The sequence below is a fragment of the Sus scrofa genome, chromosome 10, assembly GCF_054392235.1.
Source record: "Sus scrofa isolate SSC_HxYL_T2T_F1_AM1 chromosome 10, Sscrofa_HxYL_maternal_Yorkshire_Landrace_v2.0, whole genome shotgun sequence".
In the NCBI taxonomy this organism is placed as follows: domain Eukaryota; kingdom Metazoa; phylum Chordata; class Mammalia; order Artiodactyla; family Suidae; genus Sus; species Sus scrofa.
The window spans coordinates 34,905,985-34,926,334 of record NC_139392.1 but is presented as its reverse complement, the minus strand read 5'-3'; the positions used below and the strand labels follow the sequence as shown (position 1 = coordinate 34,926,334).

Genomic DNA, 20,350 nt, shown 5'->3' with positions numbered 1-20,350 from the left:
AAGAGACCTGCCATCCCAGGATCACGGCAGCGCCATACACAAGAGCCCAACAGAAACAGAGCCCCAGTGTCCACGGGCACACAGACTGAGAAAGACAACGGGGTGGATACAGACCATAGCAAGGTATTCCGTTGTCACAGAAGAAGGAAACCCTACCCATTGCAGCAATGCACAGAGAACTCCAGGACATTATTGACTGATTCACTTTTGGGCTTGAGGGCTGCCCCCGCAGCAGATGGAAATTCCCAGGCGAGGCGGCAAATCAGAGCTGTGGCCACCGGCCGACACCACAGCCACAGCCAAGCTGGATACCAGCCGCGTCTGGGACCTCTGCCGCAGCTCACCGCAATGCGGGATTCTTCACCCACTGGGCAAGGCCAAGGGTCGAACCCGTGTCCTCATAGGTACTGGTCAGGTTCATGAGCTCTGAGCCTCAACAGGAACTCGCTGGAGGACATCACTTCAAGTGAAGCCAGTCAGACACAGAAGGACAAAGACTCTCTGATGTCATGCACATGAGGTGTCTGAAAGACCACTCCTGAGCAGAGGCTGGAAGGGTGGCTGCCCCGAGTGGGCAGGAGGTGCGGGGGGAGCACAGCGTTCACAACACTCCTCGGGACACTTACAACCTCAAGAGGCTCGAGTTCATGGCACATGTTTGAAACAACAGCATGAAAGTCTGCACCAAGCAGAGGGGGAAGAAAAGAGGAAACGAAAGACCAACAGAGGAAGGAAAGCCTTTTCCCCAAACCTTGCTCCCAGCGGGTGCAGGGAGAATGAGGGAATGGACAGTTAGCCTGCGGTCATCATGAGACTGTTCAACGAGAAACTGGACAGCTATGTGGTGCTAAGGCACAAGTGACTCCCCACAAAACACACCCACTCACACTGGTTCACAATCACACCAACAGGCCCTCACACGCACACCCCCCAATGTTCCCGGACACCTACCCCCACCATACAAAGAGCCTCCTTTCCTCCAGGGACCCGAGGACTTGGGATGGCCCTTTTGTGGGAAGTCAGTCTCTTTCACCCCATCCTTCACCCCCTTTCCCAGGAGGAACCCAGAATCAGGGTGTCTCTGCAACCAAAGGGGCAGGAAAGCACCCCCCGCCCTTCCTCAACACCTGGACTTCTCCTCAGCAGAGCCGGGTTCCAGAATACTTACGGCTTTCATCGTCCATCCCGTCCACCTGTGATGAGAGAAAAGAAAACACTGTGAGTGTCACAGCATCCTCTGCACTGTGGCCACAGGTCTTCCTGTGGTTGCGGACCGCAGGCACACAGACAGAAGGCAGAGTTGAGTCTGTTTCCCCAAAAGAAGACAGCAAAGACACCTGTGGAAAAGGCACCAGCTTTTCATGGAAGACCTCCCAAGTCCACGTTCATTTAAAAAACATTCAGGCTTCTTTGGAGTTCCCGTCGTGGCGCAGTGGTTAACGAATCCGACCAGGAACCATGAGGTTGCGGGTTCGATCCCTGGCCTTGCTCAGTGGGTTAAGGATCCGGCATTGCCGTGAGCTGAGGTGTAGGTTGCAGACGTTGCTCGGATCCCGCGTTGCCGTGGCTCTGGCGCAGGCCGGTGGCTACAGCTCTGGTTTGACCCTGAGCCTGGGAACCTCCATATGCCACAGGAGTGGCCCTAGAAAAGGCAAAAAGACAACAAAACAAAACATTCAGGCTTCTTCAAAGACAAATGCTCCCTATGTACACTTGGGAACTGATGTGGTCCCTTTTGCCAATGCCCCTTGGAAGGAGTTATTGGTTGGTACCAAACTTTGACTCAACATTCCTCCACAGAGGAATGTGCATATATCCTCTATAATGGACTTGCTCAGATTTCCTTTTCTGAAGTAGGCACATCCAAGAAGAAAGGAGGCACCTTTTTAAATCTCCGATCAAGAAAGGTGAGCTTACCTTGGGGGCAAGCTGGTCTTCCTGCTCAACCAGGTCGCTGGCTGGGGACTCCTCGTCATTTTCAAGGGATGGGCCTGCCTCCTCCTCTGCCTCGTCAATGCAGGCAGCCTCCTCCTGCACCTTCTCAGTTCCCGGCCCCACCTCCTCCTCATTTGCCCCAGCCAGGGCCTCTTCCTCCGTCTTCTCACTCCCGCCGGCCTCCACAACATCATCGAGGGTTGCTAGGGGGACACACAGTCACTGTCAGCAAGGCGGTGGTGCTGCTCGGGAGGTACTCTGGGCACCTCACCTGACTGGACATGGGCTGAGAGTCAAGGGGTGGGGGTGGGATGAAGCACGGATGGAGCTTCTCTTGGCCCATCCTCCCGGGTAAACGTTTTGAAGGACGGCAGAGAGCACCTTGAAAGACCTGAGAAAGGGAGCCTCTGCCTCTCTTGCTAAAGGGAACCTCTCCGTGGCATATTCTCCATCTGAGAAATGGCCAACACGAGCATGCAGGCTCTGCTGCCATGACAGAGTCTCGTGAATCCTCCTGCCCATTTTCCTCTCCAGCCACATTCCTCCATCTTCTGAAATGGCAGGAGATCATTTCAGCTTCCCTACTCTTCCCACAGGGTGCTCCTGTGTTCACACGCCATCCTCTGGGATGTTTCGCCTCTTTTCTTTTCTTAGATACATAATGCTTCTCTTTGGAATACTTTGGCAATAGGAAACTCACGGGGAGAGCAGGCCTTCCCAATGCTATGTACTTTGCACCACTGTCCATAACAACTTTTCTCATCATAACTCATAGGACCTCTGCACCCATTCAGGAATGACTCCCCCTTCAGCCCTGCTGCCAGGTCTTGGCCATTTCTACTTTCCATCTCTGACACTCTGCCGAGTCTGGTTACCGCCTATATGTTGAGTTGCACGATATTTCCTTCTCTGTGCTGCCTGATTTCTCTATTTTTTTTTTCTATTGATACTTGTTGCTTTTTAGGGCCACACACATGCCATATGGAGGTTCCCAGGCTAGGGGTCTAATAGGAGCCGTAGCTGCCATTTTATGTCAGAGCCACAGCAAGGCAGGATCCCAGCTGCATCTGCCACCTACACCACAGCTCACGGCATTACTGGATCCTTAACTCACTGAGTGAGGCCAGCGATCGAACCCGCAATCTCATGGTTCCTAGTTGGATACCTTAACCACTGGAACTCCAAGTATGCCTCCTTTAACTCATCCAACTCTGCGAACATCCCTTCCCTCAGGACACACCGTGAGGACACAATAGGACAGGGAGGCCAGAAATCCCAAACATGCAGAGCCAGAGAGCTGCCTTCTCACCCACCACCTGACACTCACTCGACCAACTTGGTCTCCAGGGTCAAGGTGCCACCACTTCAGGTGCCACCACTTCAGGTCCCTCAAGGCCAATAAAGGAAACCAAGTCAACAGCTCTTGTGCACTGGGCCCTCACGGTGCCAATCACAGAGCAAACTTGCACAACGGGCAGAGACCAAAGCAGGAAGGAGCAGCTTTGGGAGGGAAAATCGATTCTCCCTCTCAAAGAAAAGGAGAGAGGAATACAAACACAGCACAACAAAGACCAGGGACCCAAGTCTTCTTCGTGGTATCCATTTCACAGGGGAAAACACCACAGCAGAGTGCCACTCATTAGGCCACCCACCCACCCACCCGCCAAGTCCTATCCCCCACTTCCTCCCTCTCCCGGCAGCAGGCGGAACCCAGGTGCTCCCAGGAACCCTCTCCCACTGGATCCCAGCTGCGTGCTCTTCCCTACCTGCAGCCTCCTCATCCTGGCGGCTGCTCAGGCTCTCCACCACTGAGTCTGTAGAAACACACCATCAGGGGAATCAAGGAGTTAGAAAGAGTGGCCCTCCCGTTTCTCCGGCTTCCCTGAGGTGACTACGGGTACAGAGCATCACCCTGGTTTTTCCTCCAGGTGCCCAGACCCTCCCTCTGCTCCATGGACTGAGACCCTTCCACACAAGGTGAGCACAGATGCCAACATTCAGGCATCTCATATCTGCTCCCTCTCCTTATTAAAGTAGGCGGTGAACATCTTTACATCAATTTCTTTCTGTTTTTAAGTTTCAGACTCACCTGCCCCACACTCCAAGCAGCAGGCGTCACCCAAGTGTCCCGGGATCCCTCTCCCATTGGCTCCTACCTGAGAGCTGTTCTTACCTGTATCACTTTCATCATGGTTGCTGTCACTCAGACTCTCCATGAAACATACTGCAGAGACACAGACATAAGGAATCAAGGTGTTAGAGCCTGTCCCCCACACGTATCCCCTACTTAGGGTTGTTTGCGGCCACACAGCACCACCCTGGCTTGTCCTCCGTGTGCTCAGAACTTCCCTCTGCTCTACGGCCTCAGAAGCTTCCATAAAACATTGGCCACAGTGGCAAACCTTCAGAGATCGTGGGCTGCTGAGGGATGGAGCCTTACACATCTCCCTTCTACGAGTCCATCTGGAGGCCTCAGCTCCAGGGTGACACACCTGAAATTCCAGCTGCATGGACACACTTGTGTGGTGGCCCCTGGGAGTGAACCATAGGCTGCTTTATTCTGTTCACTGCAAGAGGCAGACCTAACTACTGACTGAACTCAATTAAGCAGAAATGGCTCCTTCTGGCCAGTGGCTGGCACACTGTGGACAGCAGCTCTACAGAAGCACTGAGGAGAAAGGGACCACTGCCCGTGAGGTTCACCTCCAAAACATATATAAAGAAAACTCATACACCTCCACAACAACAACAGCAAAGAAACCACCCAGGAGTTCCCGTCAGGGCACAGCGGAAACGAATCCGACTAGGAACCACGAGCTTGCGGGGTTGATCCCTGGCCTCGCTGAGGGGGTTAAGGATCCAGCGTTGCCGAGAGCTCTGGTGTCGGTCGCAGATACGGGTGGAGAAAAGGCTCCCCCGCCCCAGCATTGCCGATGCGAACGCACACTGGTACAACCACTATGGAAGACACCATGGAGGGTCCTGCGAAAACTGAACACAGCAGGGCATGCGACCTAGCAAGCCGAGCACCCTGGGAAATATCAGGACAAATGTATCCAGGAAAAAGACATATGCCCCTCTATGTTTATGGCAGCACTGTTCACAACAGCCAAGACAGGGAAGCCACCTCATGTCCACAGACAGATGAATGGCTCATGACGATGTGGTCCACATAGATGATGGAATTCACGACTCAGCCAGAAAATCGAAGAAGAAACCAATGCCACTCAAAACAATAGGGATGGATCGGGAGATTCTCGTGCAAAGTGAAGTACGTGACAAAGAGAAAGACGGATACCACCTGATCTCACTTAGAGGTGGAATCTAAAGCACGGCACAAAGGAACCTGTCCACAGAACCCACGGATGCAGAGAACAGACTTGTGGTTGTGAAGGGCACGGACTGGGAGTTTGGGGGCAGTTGACGCCAACTACGGCATTGAGAATGGAGAGACAACAAGGTCCTCCTGTTGCAGCACACGGAGAACGAGATCCAATCTCCTGTAATCGACCTGATCTCAGACGGCAATAATATCAAAAAAGGAACATACGTTAATGGACACACACGACTGGGGAACGTTGCTCCACAGCAGAGAGTGAAACAACACTGTACCTCCATTAAAATAGAAACAAACAGAAAGGACAGTGTCTAACAATCCACTGAATGGAAAGACAACCTACAGAAGAGGATATTTGTAAATCTTGTATTTGAAACAGGGGCTCATATTTGGAATATATGGGAAACAACTACAAATCAATTGAATCAAAAGGCAAATACCTCAGTTGTAGATGAGTGGAAGCCTGGGAGAGACCCACCGTCCAAGAAGACCACAGAGAGCAGCACACAGAGGGCATGTTTCCCAAAGTCGCCTATCACAATGGAAAGGCAAAGCAAAGGCACCACGAGGTATCACCTCCCACCTGGTAGGACACGGAGTGTTTTCAAACCTGAACAGATGTTTGGGAAGATGTGACTGCCTGGGACTTCTGGACACTGTAGCAGGGAATGTCAACGGGGCCAGCCAGGACGGGAAACACCACGGCAGGACCCTGCAATCCCACTGCTGCATGGACATGTAAAGGAAGATCCATCAGTGTCGGGTAAAGAGACCTGCCATCCCAGGATCATGGCAGCGCCATACACAAGAGCCCAACAGAAACAGAGCCCCAGTGTCCACGGGCACACAGACTGAGAAAGACAACGGGGTGGATACAGACCATAGCAAGGTATTCCGTTGTCACAGAAGAAGGAAACCCTACCCATTGCAGCAATGCACAGAGAACTCCAGGACATTATTGACTGATTCACTTTTGGGCTTGAGGGCTGCCCCCGCAGCAGATGGAAATTCCCAGGCGAGGCGGCAAATCAGAGCTGTGGCCACCGGCCGACACCACAGCCACAGCCAAGCTGGATACCAGCCGCGTCTGGGACCTCTGCCGCAGCTCACCGCAATGCGGGATTCTTCACCCACTGGGCAAGGCCAAGGGTCGAACCCGTGTCCTCATAGGTACTGGTCAGGTTCATGAGCTCTGAGCCTCAACAGGAACTCGCTGGAGGACATCACTTCAAGTGAAGCCAGTCAGACACAGAAGGACAAAGACTCTCTGATGTCATGCACATGAGGTGTCTGAAAGACCACTCCTGAGCAGAGGCTGGAAGGGTGGCTGCCCCGAGTGGGCAGGAGGTGCGGGGGGAGCACAGCGTTCACAACACTCCTCGGGACACTTACAACCTCAAGAGGCTCGAGTTCATGGCACATGTTTGAAACAACAGCATGAAAGTCTGCACCAAGCAGAGGGGGAAGAAAAGAGGAAACGAAAGACCAACAGAGGAAGGAAAGCCTTTTCCCCAAACCTTGCTCCCAGCGGGTGCAGGGAGAATGAGGGAATGGACAGTTAGCCTGCGGTCATCATGAGACTGTTCAACGAGAAACTGGACAGCTATGTGGTGCTAAGGCACAAGTGACTCCCCACAAAACACACCCACTCACACTGGTTCACAATCACACCAACAGGCCCTCACACGCACGCCCCCCAATGTTCCCGGACACCTACCCCCACCATACAAAGAGCCTCCTTTCCTCCAGGGACCCGAGGACTTGGGATGGCCCTTTTGTGGGAAGTCAGTCTCTTTCACCCCATCCTTCACCCCCTTTCCCAGGAGGAACCCAGAATCAGGGTGTCTCTGCAACCAAAGGGGCAGGAAAGCACCCCCCGCCCTTCCTCAACACCTGGACTTCTCCTCAGCAGAGCCGGGTTCCAGAATACTTACGGCTTTCATCGTCCATCCCGTCCACCTGTGATGAGAGAAAAGAAAACACTGTGAGTGTCACAGCATCCTCTGCACTGTGGCCACAGGTCTTCCTGTGGTTGCGGACCGCAGGCACACAGACAGAAGGCAGAGTTGAGTCTGTTTCCCCAAAAGAAGACAGCAAAGACACCTGTGGAAAAGGCACCAGCTTTTCATGGAAGACCTCCCAAGTCCACGTTCATTTAAAAAACATTCAGGCTTCTTTGGAGTTCCCGTCGTGGCGCAGTGGTTAACGAATCCGACCAGGAACCATGAGGTTGCGGGTTCGATCCCTGGCCTTGCTCAGTGGGTTAAGGATCCGGCATTGCCGTGAGCTGAGGTGTAGGTTGCAGACGTTGCTCGGATCCCGCGTTGCCGTGGCTCTGGCGCAGGCCGGTGGCTACAGCTCTGGTTTGACCCTGAGCCTGGGAACCTCCATATGCCACAGGAGTGGCCCTAGAAAAGGCAAAAAGACAACAAAACAAAACATTCAGGCTTCTTCAAAGACAAATGCTCCCTATGTACACTTGGGAACTGATGTGGTCCCTTTTGCCAATGCCCCTTGGAAGGAGTTATTGGTTGGTACCAAACTTTGACTCAACATTCCTCCACAGAGGAATGTGCATATATCCTCTATAATGGACTTGCTCAGATTTCCTTTTCTGAAGTAGGCACATCCAAGAAGAAAGGAGGCACCTTTTTAAATCTCCGATCAAGAAAGGTGAGCTTACCTTGGGGGCAAGCTGGTCTTCCTGCTCAACCAGGTCGCTGGCTGGGGACTCCTCGTCATTTTCAAGGGATGGGCCTGCCTCCTCCTCTGCCTCGTCAATGCAGGCAGCCTCCTCCTGCACCTTCTCAGTTCCCGGCCCCACCTCCTCCTCATTTGCCCCAGCCAGGGCCTCTTCCTCCGTCTTCTCACTCCCGCCGGCCTCCACAACATCATCGAGGGTTGCTAGGGGGACACACAGTCACTGTCAGCAAGGCGGTGGTGCTGCTCGGGAGGTACTCTGGGCACCTCACCTGACTGGACATGGGCTGAGAGTCAAGGGGTGGGGGTGGGATGAAGCACGGATGGAGCTTCTCTTGGCCCATCCTCCCGGGTAAACGTTTTGAAGGACGGCAGAGAGCACCTTGAAAGACCTGAGAAAGGGAGCCTCTGCCTCTCTTGCTAAAGGGAACCTCTCCGTGGCATATTCTCCATCTGAGAAATGGCCAACACGAGCATGCAGGCTCTGCTGCCATGACAGAGTCTCGTGAATCCTCCTGCCCATTTTCCTCTCCAGCCACATTCCTCCATCTTCTGAAATGGCAGGAGATCATTTCAGCTTCCCTACTCTTCCCACAGGGTGCTCCTGTGTTCACACGCCATCCTCTGGGATGTTTCGCCTCTTTTCTTTTCTTAGATACATAATGCTTCTCTTTGGAATACTTTGGCAATAGGAAACTCACGGGGAGAGCAGGCCTTCCCAATGCTATGTACTTTGCACCACTGTCCATAACAACTTTTCTCATCATAACTCATAGGACCTCTGCACCCATTCAGGAATGACTCCCCCTTCAGCCCTGCTGCCAGGTCTTGGCCATTTCTACTTTCCATCTCTGACACTCTGCCGAGTCTGGTTACCGCCTATATGTTGAGTTGCACGATATTTCCTTCTCTGTGCTGCCTGATTTCTCTATTTTTTTTTTCTATTGATACTTGTTGCTTTTTAGGGCCACACACATGCCATATGGAGGTTCCCAGGCTAGGGGTCTAATAGGAGCCGTAGCTGCCATTTTATGTCAGAGCCACAGCAAGGCAGGATCCCAGCTGCATCTGCCACCTACACCACAGCTCACGGCATTACTGGATCCTTAACTCACTGAGTGAGGCCAGCGATCGAACCCGCAATCTCATGGTTCCTAGTTGGATACCTTAACCACTGGAACTCCAAGTATGCCTCCTTTAACTCATCCAACTCTGCGAACATCCCTTCCCTCAGGACACACCGTGAGGACACAATAGGACAGGGAGGCCAGAAATCCCAAACATGCAGAGCCAGAGAGCTGCCTTCTCACCCACCACCTGACACTCACTCGACCAACTTGGTCTCCAGGGTCAAGGTGCCACCACTTCAGGTGCCACCACTTCAGGTCCCTCAAGGCCAATAAAGGAAACCAAGTCAACAGCTCTTGTGCACTGGGCCCTCACGGTGCCAATCACAGAGCAAACTTGCACAACGGGCAGAGACCAAAGCAGGAAGGAGCAGCTTTGGGAGGGAAAATCGATTCTCCCTCTCAAAGAAAAGGAGAGAGGAATACAAACACAGCACAACAAAGACCAGGGACCCAAGTCTTCTTCGTGGTATCCATTTCACAGGGGAAAACACCACAGCAGAGTGCCACTCATTAGGCCACCCACCCACCCACCCGCCAAGTCCTATCCCCCACTTCCTCCCTCTCCCGGCAGCAGGCGGAACCCAGGTGCTCCCAGGAACCCTCTCCCACTGGATCCCAGCTGCGTGCTCTTCCCTACCTGCAGCCTCCTCATCCTGGCGGCTGCTCAGGCTCTCCACCACTGAGTCTGTAGAAACACACCATCAGGGGAATCAAGGAGTTAGAAAGAGTGGCCCTCCCGTTTCTCCGGCTTCCCTGAGGTGACTACGGGTACAGAGCATCACCCTGGTTTTTCCTCCAGGTGCCCAGACCCTCCCTCTGCTCCATGGACTGAGACCCTTCCACACAAGGTGAGCACAGATGCCAACATTCAGGCATCTCATATCTGCTCCCTCTCCTTATTAAAGTAGGCGGTGAACATCTTTACATCAATTTCTTTCTGTTTTTAAGTTTCAGACTCACCTGCCCCACACTCCAAGCAGCAGGCGTCACCCAAGTGTCCCGGGATCCCTCTCCCATTGGCTCCTACCTGAGAGCTGTTCTTACCTGTATCACTTTCATCATGGTTGCTGTCACTCAGACTCTCCATGAAACATACTGCAGAGACACAGACATAAGGAATCAAGGTGTTAGAGCCTGTCCCCCACACGTATCCCCTACTTAGGGTTGTTTGCGGCCACACAGCACCACCCTGGCTTGTCCTCCGTGTGCTCAGAACTTCCCTCTGCTCTACGGCCTCAGAAGCTTCCATAAAACATTGGCCACAGTGGCAAACCTTCAGAGATCGTGGGCTGCTGAGGGATGGAGCCTTACACATCTCCCTTCTACGAGTCCATCTGGAGGCCTCAGCTCCAGGGTGACACACCTGAAATTCCAGCTGCATGGACACACTTGTGTGGTGGCCCCTGGGAGTGAACCATAGGCTGCTTTATTCTGTTCACTGCAAGAGGCAGACCTAACTACTGACTGAACTCAATTAAGCAGAAATGGCTCCTTCTGGCCAGTGGCTGGCACACTGTGGACAGCAGCTCTACAGAAGCACTGAGGAGAAAGGGACCACTGCCCGTGAGGTTCACCTCCAAAACATATATAAAGAAAACTCATACACCTCCACAACAACAACAGCAAAGAAACCACCCAGGAGTTCCCGTCAGGGCACAGCGGAAACGAATCCGACTAGGAACCACGAGCTTGCGGGGTTGATCCCTGGCCTCGCTGAGGGGGTTAAGGATCCAGCGTTGCCGAGAGCTCTGGTGTCGGTCGCAGATACGGGTGGAGAAAAGGCTCCCCCGCCCCAGCATTGCCGATGCGAACGCACACTGGTACAACCACTATGGAAGACACCATGGAGGGTCCTGCGAAAACTGAACACAGCAGGGCATGCGACCTAGCAAGCCGAGCACCCTGGGAAATATCAGGACAAATGTATCCAGGAAAAAGACATATGCCCCTCTATGTTTATGGCAGCACTGTTCACAACAGCCAAGACAGGGAAGCCACCTCATGTCCACAGACAGATGAATGGCTCATGACGATGTGGTCCACATAGATGATGGAATTCACGACTCAGCCAGAAAATCGAAGAAGAAACCAATGCCACTCAAAACAATAGGGATGGATCGGGAGATTCTCGTGCAAAGTGAAGTACGTGACAAAGAGAAAGACGGATACCACCTGATCTCACTTAGAGGTGGAATCTAAAGCACGGCACAAAGGAACCTGTCCACAGAACCCACGGATGCAGAGAACAGACTTGTGGTTGTGAAGGGCACGGACTGGGAGTTTGGGGGCAGTTGACGCCAACTACGGCATTGAGAATGGAGAGACAACAAGGTCCTCCTGTTGCAGCACACGGAGAACGAGATCCAATCTCCTGTAATCGACCTGATCTCAGACGGCAATAATATCAAAAAAGGAACATACGTTAATGGACACACACGACTGGGGAACGTTGCTCCACAGCAGAGAGTGAAACAACACTGTACCTCCATTAAAATAGAAACAAACAGAAAGGACAGTGTCTAACAATCCACTGAATGGAAAGACAACCTACAGAAGAGGATATTTGTAAATCTTGTATTTGAAACAGGGGCTCATATTTGGAATATATGGGAAACAACTACAAATCAATTGAATCAAAAGGCAAATACCTCAGTTGTAGATGAGTGGAAGCCTGGGAGAGACCCACCGTCCAAGAAGACCACAGAGAGCAGCACACAGAGGGCATGTTTCCCAAAGTCGCCTATCACAATGGAAAGGCAAAGCAAAGGCACCACGAGGTATCACCTCCCACCTGGTAGGACACGGAGTGTTTTCAAACCTGAACAGATGTTTGGGAAGATGTGACTGCCTGGGACTTCTGGACACTGTAGCAGGGAATGTCAACGGGGCCAGCCAGGACGGGAAACACCACGGCAGGACCCTGCAATCCCACTGCTGCATGGACATGTAAAGGAAGATCCATCAGTGTCGGGTAAAGAGACCTGCCATCCCAGGATCATGGCAGCGCCATACACAAGAGCCCAACAGAACCAGAGCCCCAGTGTCCACGGGCACACAGACTGAGAAAGACAACGGGGTGGATACAGACCATAGCAATGTATTCCGTTGTCACAGAAGAAGGAAACCCTACCCATTGCAGCAATGCACAGAGAACTCCAGGACATTATTGACTGATTCACTTTTGGGCTTGAGGGCTGCCCCCGCAGCAGATGGAAATTCCCAGGCGAGGCGGCAAATCAGAGCTGTGGCCACCGGCCGACACCACAGCCACAGCCAAGCTGGATACCAGCCGCGTCTGGGACCTCTGCCGCAGCTCACCGCAATGCGGGATTCTTCACCCACTGGGCAAGGCCAAGGGTCGAACCCGTGTCCTCATAGGTACTGGTCAGGTTCATGAGCTCTGAGCCTCAACAGGAACTCGCTGGAGGACATCACTTCAAGTGAAGCCAGTCAGACACAGAAGGACAAAGACTCTCTGATGTCATGCACATGAGGTGTCTGAAAGACCACTCCTGAGCAGAGGCTGGAAGGGTGGCTGCCCCGAGTGGGCAGGAGGTGCGGGGGGAGCACAGCGTTCACAACACTCCTCGGGACACTTACAACCTCAAGAGGCTCGAGTTCATGGCACATGTTTGAAACAACAGCATGAAAGTCTGCACCAAGCAGAGGGGGAAGAAAAGAGGAAACGAAAGACCAACAGAGGAAGGAAAGCCTTTTCCCCAAACCTTGCTCCCAGCGGGTGCAGGGAGAATGAGGGAATGGACAGTTAGCCTGCGGTCATCATGAGACTGTTCAACGAGAAACTGGACAGCTATGTGGTGCTAAGGCACAAGTGACTCCCCACAAAACACACCCACTCACACTGGTTCACAATCACACCAACAGGCCCTCACACGCACACCCCCCAATGTTCCCGGACACCTACCCCCACCATACAAAGAGCCTCCTTTCCTCCAGGGACCCGAGGACTTGGGATGGCCCTTTTGTGGGAAGTCAGTCTCTTTCACCCCATCCTTCACCCCCTTTCCCAGGAGGAACCCAGAATCAGGGTGTCTCTGCAACCAAAGGGGCAGGAAAGCACCCCCCGCCCTTCCTCAACACCTGGACTTCTCCTCAGCAGAGCCGGGTTCCAGAATACTTACGGCTTTCATCGTCCATCCCGTCCACCTGTGATGAGAGAAAAGAAAACACTGTGAGTGTCACAGCATCCTCTGCACTGTGGCCACAGGTCTTCCTGTGGTTGCGGACCGCAGGCACACAGACAGAAGGCAGAGTTGAGTCTGTTTCCCCAAAAGAAGACAGCAAAGACACCTGTGGAAAAGGCACCAGCTTTTCATGGAAGACCTCCCAAGTCCACGTTCATTTAAAAAACATTCAGGCTTCTTTGGAGTTCCCGTCGTGGCGCAGTGGTTAACGAATCCGACCAGGAACCATGAGGTTGCGGGTTCGATCCCTGGCCTTGCTCAGTGGGTTAAGGATCCGGCATTGCCGTGAGCTGAGGTGTAGGTTGCAGACGTTGCTCGGATCCCGCGTTGCTGTGGCTCTGGCGCAGGCCGGTGGCTACAGCTCTGGTTTGACCCTGAGCCTGGGAACCTCCATATGCCACAGGAGTGGCCCTAGAAAAGGCAAAAAGACAACAAAACAAAACATTCAGGCTTCTTCAAAGACAAATGCTCCCTATGTACACTTGGGAACTGATGTGGTCCCTTTTGCCAATGCCCCTTGGAAGGAGTTATTGGTTGGTACCAAACTTTGACTCAACATTCCTCCACAGAGGAATGTGCATATATCCTCTATAATGGACTTGCTCAGATTTCCTTTTCTGAAGTAGGCACATCCAAGAAGAAAGGAGGCACCTTTTTAAATCTCCGATCAAGAAAGGTGAGCTTACCTTGGGGGCAAGCTGGTCTTCCTGCTCAACCAGGTCGCTGGCTGGGGACTCCTCGTCATTTTCAAGGGATGGGCCTGCCTCCTCCTCTGCCTCGTCAATGCAGGCAGCCTCCTCCTGCACCTTCTCAGTTCCCGGCCCCACCTCCTCCTCATTTGCCCCAGCCAGGGCCTCTTCCTCCTTCTTCTCACTCCCGCCGGCCTCCACAACATCATCGAGGGTTGCTAGGGGGACACACAGTCACTGTCAGCAAGGCGGTGGTGCTGCTCGGGAGGTACTCTGGGCACCTCACCTGACTGGACATGGGCTGAGAGTCAAGGGGTGGGGGTGGGATGAAGCACGGATGGAGCTTCTCTTGGCCCATCCTCCCGGGTAAACGTTTTGAAGGACGGCAGAGAGCACCTTGAAAGACCTGAGAAAGGGAGCCTCTGCCTCTCTTGCTAAAGGGAACCTCTCCGTGGCATATTCTCCATCTGAGAAATGGCCAACACGAGCATGCAGGCTCTGCTGCCATGACAGAGTCTCGTGAATCCTCCTGCCCATTTTCCTCTCCAGCCACATTCCTCCATCTTCTGAAATGGCAGGAGATCATTTCAGCTTCCCTACTCTTCCCACAGGGTGCTCCTGTGTTCACACGCCATCCTCTGGGATGTTTCGCCTCTTTTCTTTTCTTAGATACATAATGCTTCTCTTTGGAATACTTTGGCAATAGGAAACTCACGGGGAGAGCAGGCCTTCCCAATGCTATGTACTTTGCACCACTGTCCATAACAACTTTTCTCATCATAACTCATAGGACCTCTGCACCCATTCAGGAATGACTCCCCCTTCAGCCCTGCTGCCAGGTCTTGGCCATTTCTACTTTCCATCTCTGACACTCTGCCGAGTCTGGTTACCGCCTATATGTTGAGTTGCACGATATTTCCTTCTCTGTGCTGCCTGATTTCTCTATTTTTTTTTTTTCTATTGATACTTGTTGCTTTTTAGGGCCACACACATGCCATATGGAGGTTCCCAGGCTAGGGGTCTAATAGGAGCCGTAGCTGCCATTTTATGTCAGAGCCACAGCAAGGCAGGATCCCAGCTGCATCTGCCACCTACACCACAGCTCACGGCATTACTGGATCCTTAACTCACTGAGTGAGGCCAGCGATCGAACCCGCAATCTCATGGTTCCTAGTTGGATACCTTAACCACTGGAACTCCAAGTATGCCTCCTTTAACTCATCCAACTCTGCGAACATCCCTTCCCTCAGGACACACCGTGAGGACACAATAGGACAGGGAGGCCAGAAATCCCAAACATGCAGAGCCAGAGAGCTGCCTTCTCACCCACCACCTGACACTCACTCGACCAACTTGGTCTCCAGGGTCAAGGTGCCACCACTTCAGGTGCCACCACTTCAGGTCCCTCAAGGCCAATAAAGGAAACCAAGTCAACAGCTCTTGTGCACTGGGCCCTCACGGTGCCAATCACAGAGCAAACTTGCACAACGGGCAGAGACCAAAGCAGGAAGGAGCAGCTTTGGGAGGGAAAATCGATTCTCCCTCTCAAAGAAAAGGAGAGAGGAATACAAACACAGCACAACAAAGACCAGGGACCCAAGTCTTCTTCGTGGTATCCATTTCACAGGGGAAAACACCACAGCAGAGTGCCACTCATTAGGCCACCCACCCACCCACCCGCCAAGTCCTATCCCCCACTTCCTCCCTCTCCCGGCAGCAGGCGGAACCCAGGTGCTCCCAGGAACCCTCTCCCACTGGATCCCAGCTGCGTGCTCTTCCCTACCTGCAGCCTCCTCATCCTGGCGGCTGCTCAGGCTCTCCACCACTGAGTCTGTAGAAACACACCATCAGGGGAATCAAGGAGTTAGAAAGAGTGGCCCTCCCGTTTCTCCGGCTTCCCTGAGGTGACTACGGGTACAGAGCATCACCCTGGTTTTTCCTCCAGGTGCCCAGACCCTCCCTCTGCTCCATGGACTGAGACCCTTCCACACAAGGTGAGCACAGATGCCAACATTCAGGCATCTCATATCTGCTCCCTCTCCTTATTAAAGTAGGCGGTGAACATCTTTACATCAATTTCTTTCTGTTTTTAAGTTTCAGACTCACCTGCCCCACACTCCAAGCAGCAGGCGTCACCCAAGTGTCCCGGGATCCCTCTCCCATTGGCTCCTACCTGAGAGCTGTTCTTACCTGTATCACTTTCATCATGGTTGCTGTCACTCAGACTCTCCATGAAACATACTGCAGAGACACAGACATAAGGAATCAAGGTGTTAGAGCCTGTCCCCCACACGTATCCCCTACTTAGGGTTGTTTGCGGCCACACAGCACCACCCTGGCTTGTCCTCCGTGTGCTCAGAACTTCCCTCTGCTCTACGGCCTCAGAAGCTTCCATAAAACATTGGCCACAGTGGCAAACCTTCAGAGATCGTGGGCTGCTGAGGGATGGAGCCTTACACATCTCCCTTCTACGAGTCCATCTGGAGGCCTCAGCTCCAGGGTGACACACCTGAAATTCCAGCTGCATGGACACACTTGTGTGGTGGCCCCTGGGAGTGAACCATAGGCTGCTTTATTCTGTTCACTGCAAGAGGCAGACCTAACTACTGACTGAACTCAATTAAGCAGAAATGGCTCCTTCTGGCCAGTGGCTGGCACACTGTGGACAGCAGCTCTACAGAAGCACTGAGGAGAAAGGGACCACTGCCCGTGAGGTTCACCTCCAAAACATATATAAAGAAAACTCATACACCTCCACAACAACAACAGCAAAGAAACCACCCAGGAGTTCCCGTCAGGGCACAGCGGAAACGAATCCGACTAGGAACCACGAGCTTGCGGGGTTGATCCCTGGCCTCGCTGAGGGGGTTAAGGATCCAGCGTTGCCGAGAGCTCTGGTGTCGGTCGCAGATACGGGTGGAGAAAAGGCTCCCCCGCCCCAGCATTGCCGATGCGAACGCACACTGGTACAACCACTATGGAAGACACCATGGAGGGTCCTGCGAAAACTGAACACAGCAGGGCATGCGACCTAGCAAGCCGAGCACCCTGGGAAATATCAGGACAAATGTATCCAGGAAAAAGACATATGCCCCTCTATGTTTATGGCAGCACTGTTCACAACAGCCAAGACAGGGAAGCCACCTCATGTCCACAGACAGATGAATGGCTCATGACGATGTGGTCCACATAGATGATGGAATTCACGACTCAGCCAGAAAATCGAAGAAGAAACCAATGCCACTCAAAACAATAGGGATGGATCGGGAGATTCTCGTGCAAAGTGAAGTACGTGACAAAGAGAAAGACGGATACCACCTGATCTCACTTAGAGGTGGAATCTAAAGCACGGCACAAAGGAACCTGTCCACAGAACCCACGGATGCAGAGAACAGACTTGTGGTTGTGAAGGGCACGGACTGGGAGTTTGGGGGCAGTTGACGCCAACTACGGCATTGAGAATGGAGAGACAACAAGGTCCTCCTGTTGCAGCACACGGAGAACGAGATCCAATCTCCTGTAATCGACCTGATCTCAGACGGCAATAATATCAAAAAAGGAACATACGTTAATGGACACACACGACTGGGGAACGTTGCTCCACAGCAGAGAGTGAAACAACACTGTACCTCCATTAAAATAGAAACAAACAGAAAGGACAGTGTCTAACAATCCACTGAATGGAAAGACAACCTACAGAAGAGGATATTTGTAAATCTTGTATTTGAAACAGGGGCTCATATTTGGAATATATGGGAAACAACTACAAATCAATTGAATCAAAAGGCAAATACCTCAGTTGTAGATGAGTGGAAGCCTGGGAGAGACCCACCGTCCAAGAAGACCACAGAGAGCAGCACACAGAGGGCATGTTTCCCAAAGTCGCCTATCACAATGGAAAGGCAAAGCAAAGGCACCACGAGGTATCACCTCCCACCTGGTAGGACACGGAGTGTTTTCAAACCTGAACAGATGTTTGGGAAGATGTGACTGCCTGGGACTTCTGGACACTGTAGCAGGGAATGTCAACGGGGCCAGCCAGGACGGGAAACACCACGGCAGGACCCTGCAATCCCACTGCTGCATGGACATGTAAAGGAAGATCCATCAGTGTCGGGTAAAGAGACCTGCCATCCCAGGATCATGGCAGCGCCATACACAAGAGCCCAACAGAACCAGAGCCCCAGTGTCCACGGGCACACAGACTGAGAAAGACAACGGGGTGGATACAGACCATAGCAAGGTATTCCGTTGTCACAGAAGAAGGAAACCCTACCCATTGCAGCAATGCACAGAGAACTCCAGGACATTATTGACTGATTCACTTTTGGGCTTGAGGGCTGCCCCCGCAGCAGATGGAAATTCCCAGGCGAGGCGGCAAATCAGAGCTGTGGCCACCGGCCGACACCACAGCCACAGCCAAGCTGGATACCAGCCGCGTCTGGGACCTCTGCCGCAGCTCACCGCAATGCGGGATTCTTCACCCACTGGGCAAGGCCAAGGGTCGAACCCGTGTCCTCATAGGTACTGGTCAGGTTCATGAGCTCTGAGCCTCAACAGGAACTCGCTGGAGGACATCACTTCAAGTGAAGCCAGTCAGACACAGAAGGACAAAGACTCTCTGATGTCATGCACATGAGGTGTCTGAAAGACCACTCCTGAGCAGAGGCTGGAAGGGTGGCTGCCCCGAGTGGGCAGGAGGTGCGGGGGGAGCACAGCGTTCACAACACTCCTCGGGACACTTACAACCTCAAGAGGCTCGAGTTCATGGCACATGTTTGAAACAACAGCATGAAAGTCTGCACCAAGCAGAGGGGGAAGAAAAGAGGAAACGAAAGACCAACAGAGGAAGGAAAGCCTTTTCCCCAAACCTTGCTCCCAGCGGGTGCAGGGAGAATGAGGGAATGGACAGTTAGCCTGCGGTCATCATGAGACTGTTCAACGAGAAACTGGACAGCTATGTGGTGCTAAGGCACAAGTGACTCCCCACAAAACACACCCACTCACACTGGTTCACAATCACACCAACAGGCCCTCACACGCACACCCCCCAATGTTCCCGGACACCTACCCCCACCATACAAAGAGCCTCCTTTCCTCCAGGGACCCGAGGACTTGGGATGGCCCTTTTGTGGGAAGTCAGTCTCTTTCACCCCATCCTTCACCCCCTTTCCCAGGAGGAACCCAGAATCAGGGTGTCTCTGCAACCAAAGGGGCAGGAAAGCACCCCCCGCCCTTCCTCAACACCTGGACTTCTCCTCAGCAGAGCCGGGTTCCAGAATACCTACGGCTTTCATCATCCATCCCGTCCACCTGTGATGAGAGAAAAGAAAACACTGTGAGTGTCACAGCATCCTCTGCACTGTGGCCACAGGTCTTCCTGTGGTTGCGGACCGCAGGCACACAGACAGAAGGCAGAGTTGAGTCTGTTTCCCCAAAAGAAGACAGCAAAGACACCTGTGGAAAAGGCACCAGCTTTTCATGGAAGACCTCCCAAGTCCACGTTCATTTAAAAAACATTCAGGCTTCTTTGGAGTTCCCGTCGTGGCGCAGTGGTTAACGAATCCGACCAGGAACCATGAGGTTGCGGGTTCGATCCCTGGCCTTGCTCAGTGGGTTAAGGATCCGGCATTGCCGTGAGTTGAGGTGTAGGTTGCAGACGTGGCTCAGATCCCGCGTTGCTGTGGCTCTGGCGCAGGCCGGTGGCTACAGCTCTGGTTTGACCCTGAGCCTGGGAACCTCCATATGCCACAGGAGTGGCCCTAGAAAAGGCAAAAAGACAACAAAACAAAACATTCAGGCTTCTTCAAAGACAAATGCTCCCTATGTACACTTGGGAACTGATGTGGTCCCTTTTGCCAATGCCCCTTGGAAGGAGTTATTGGTTGGTACCAAACTTTGACTCAACATTCCTCCACAGAGGAATGTGCATATATCCTCTATAATGGACTTGCTCAGATTTCCTTTTCTGAAGTAGGCACATCCAAGAAGAAAGGAGGCACCTTTTTAAATCTCCGATCAAGAAAGGTGAGCTTACCTTGGGGGCAAGCTGGTCTTCCTGCTCAACCAGGTCGCTGGCTGGGGACTCCTCGTCATTTTCAAGGGATGGGCCTGCCTCCTCCTCTGCCTCGTCAATGCAGGCAGCCTCCTCCTGCACCTTCTCAGTTCCCGGCCCCACCTCCTCCTCATTTGCCCCAGCCAGGGCCTCTTCCTCCGTCTTCTCACTCCCGCCGGCCTCCACAACATCATCGAGGGTTGCTAGGGGGACACACAGTCACTGTCAGCAAGGCGGTGGTGCTGCTCGGGAGGTACTCTGGGCACCTCACCTGACTGGACATGGGCTGAGAGTCAAGG

At 52.9% G+C, this 20,350-nt stretch overlaps 1 protein-coding gene across 13 annotated transcripts in view; it reads right to left on the bottom strand.

Moving 5' to 3' along the window:
- LOC146398967 (uncharacterized) overlaps positions 1 to 20,350 on the bottom strand; it is a 92,933-nt gene that overhangs the window by 14,198 nt on the left and 58,385 nt on the right. For 7 of the 13 annotated variants that reach the window (XM_084980891.1, XM_084980894.1, XM_084980895.1 and 4 more), the window contains 14 exons: positions 20,034 to 20,254; positions 19,285 to 19,309; positions 16,187 to 16,237; positions 15,780 to 15,827; positions 13,994 to 14,214; positions 13,245 to 13,269; positions 10,147 to 10,197; positions 9,740 to 9,787; positions 7,956 to 8,176; positions 7,207 to 7,231; positions 4,109 to 4,159; positions 3,702 to 3,749; positions 1,918 to 2,138; positions 1,169 to 1,193 (listed from right to left, as the gene is read on the bottom strand). In XM_084980891.1, the coding sequence (XP_084837017.1) occupies positions 1,169 to 1,193; positions 1,918 to 2,138; positions 3,702 to 3,749; positions 4,109 to 4,159; positions 7,207 to 7,231; positions 7,956 to 8,176; positions 9,740 to 9,787; positions 10,147 to 10,197; positions 13,245 to 13,269; positions 13,994 to 14,214; positions 15,780 to 15,827; positions 16,187 to 16,237; positions 19,285 to 19,309; positions 20,034 to 20,254 (1,281 nt within the window). Of the gene's footprint in view, positions 1 to 1,168; positions 1,194 to 1,917; positions 2,139 to 3,701; positions 3,750 to 4,108; positions 4,160 to 7,206; positions 7,232 to 7,955; positions 8,177 to 9,739; positions 9,788 to 10,146; positions 10,198 to 13,244; positions 13,270 to 13,993; positions 14,215 to 15,779; positions 15,828 to 16,186; positions 16,238 to 19,243; positions 19,310 to 20,033; positions 20,255 to 20,350 lie in introns of all 13 variants that reach the window. The other 6 variants (XM_084980898.1, XM_084980899.1, XM_084980900.1 and 3 more) reach the window with 4 other exon arrangements.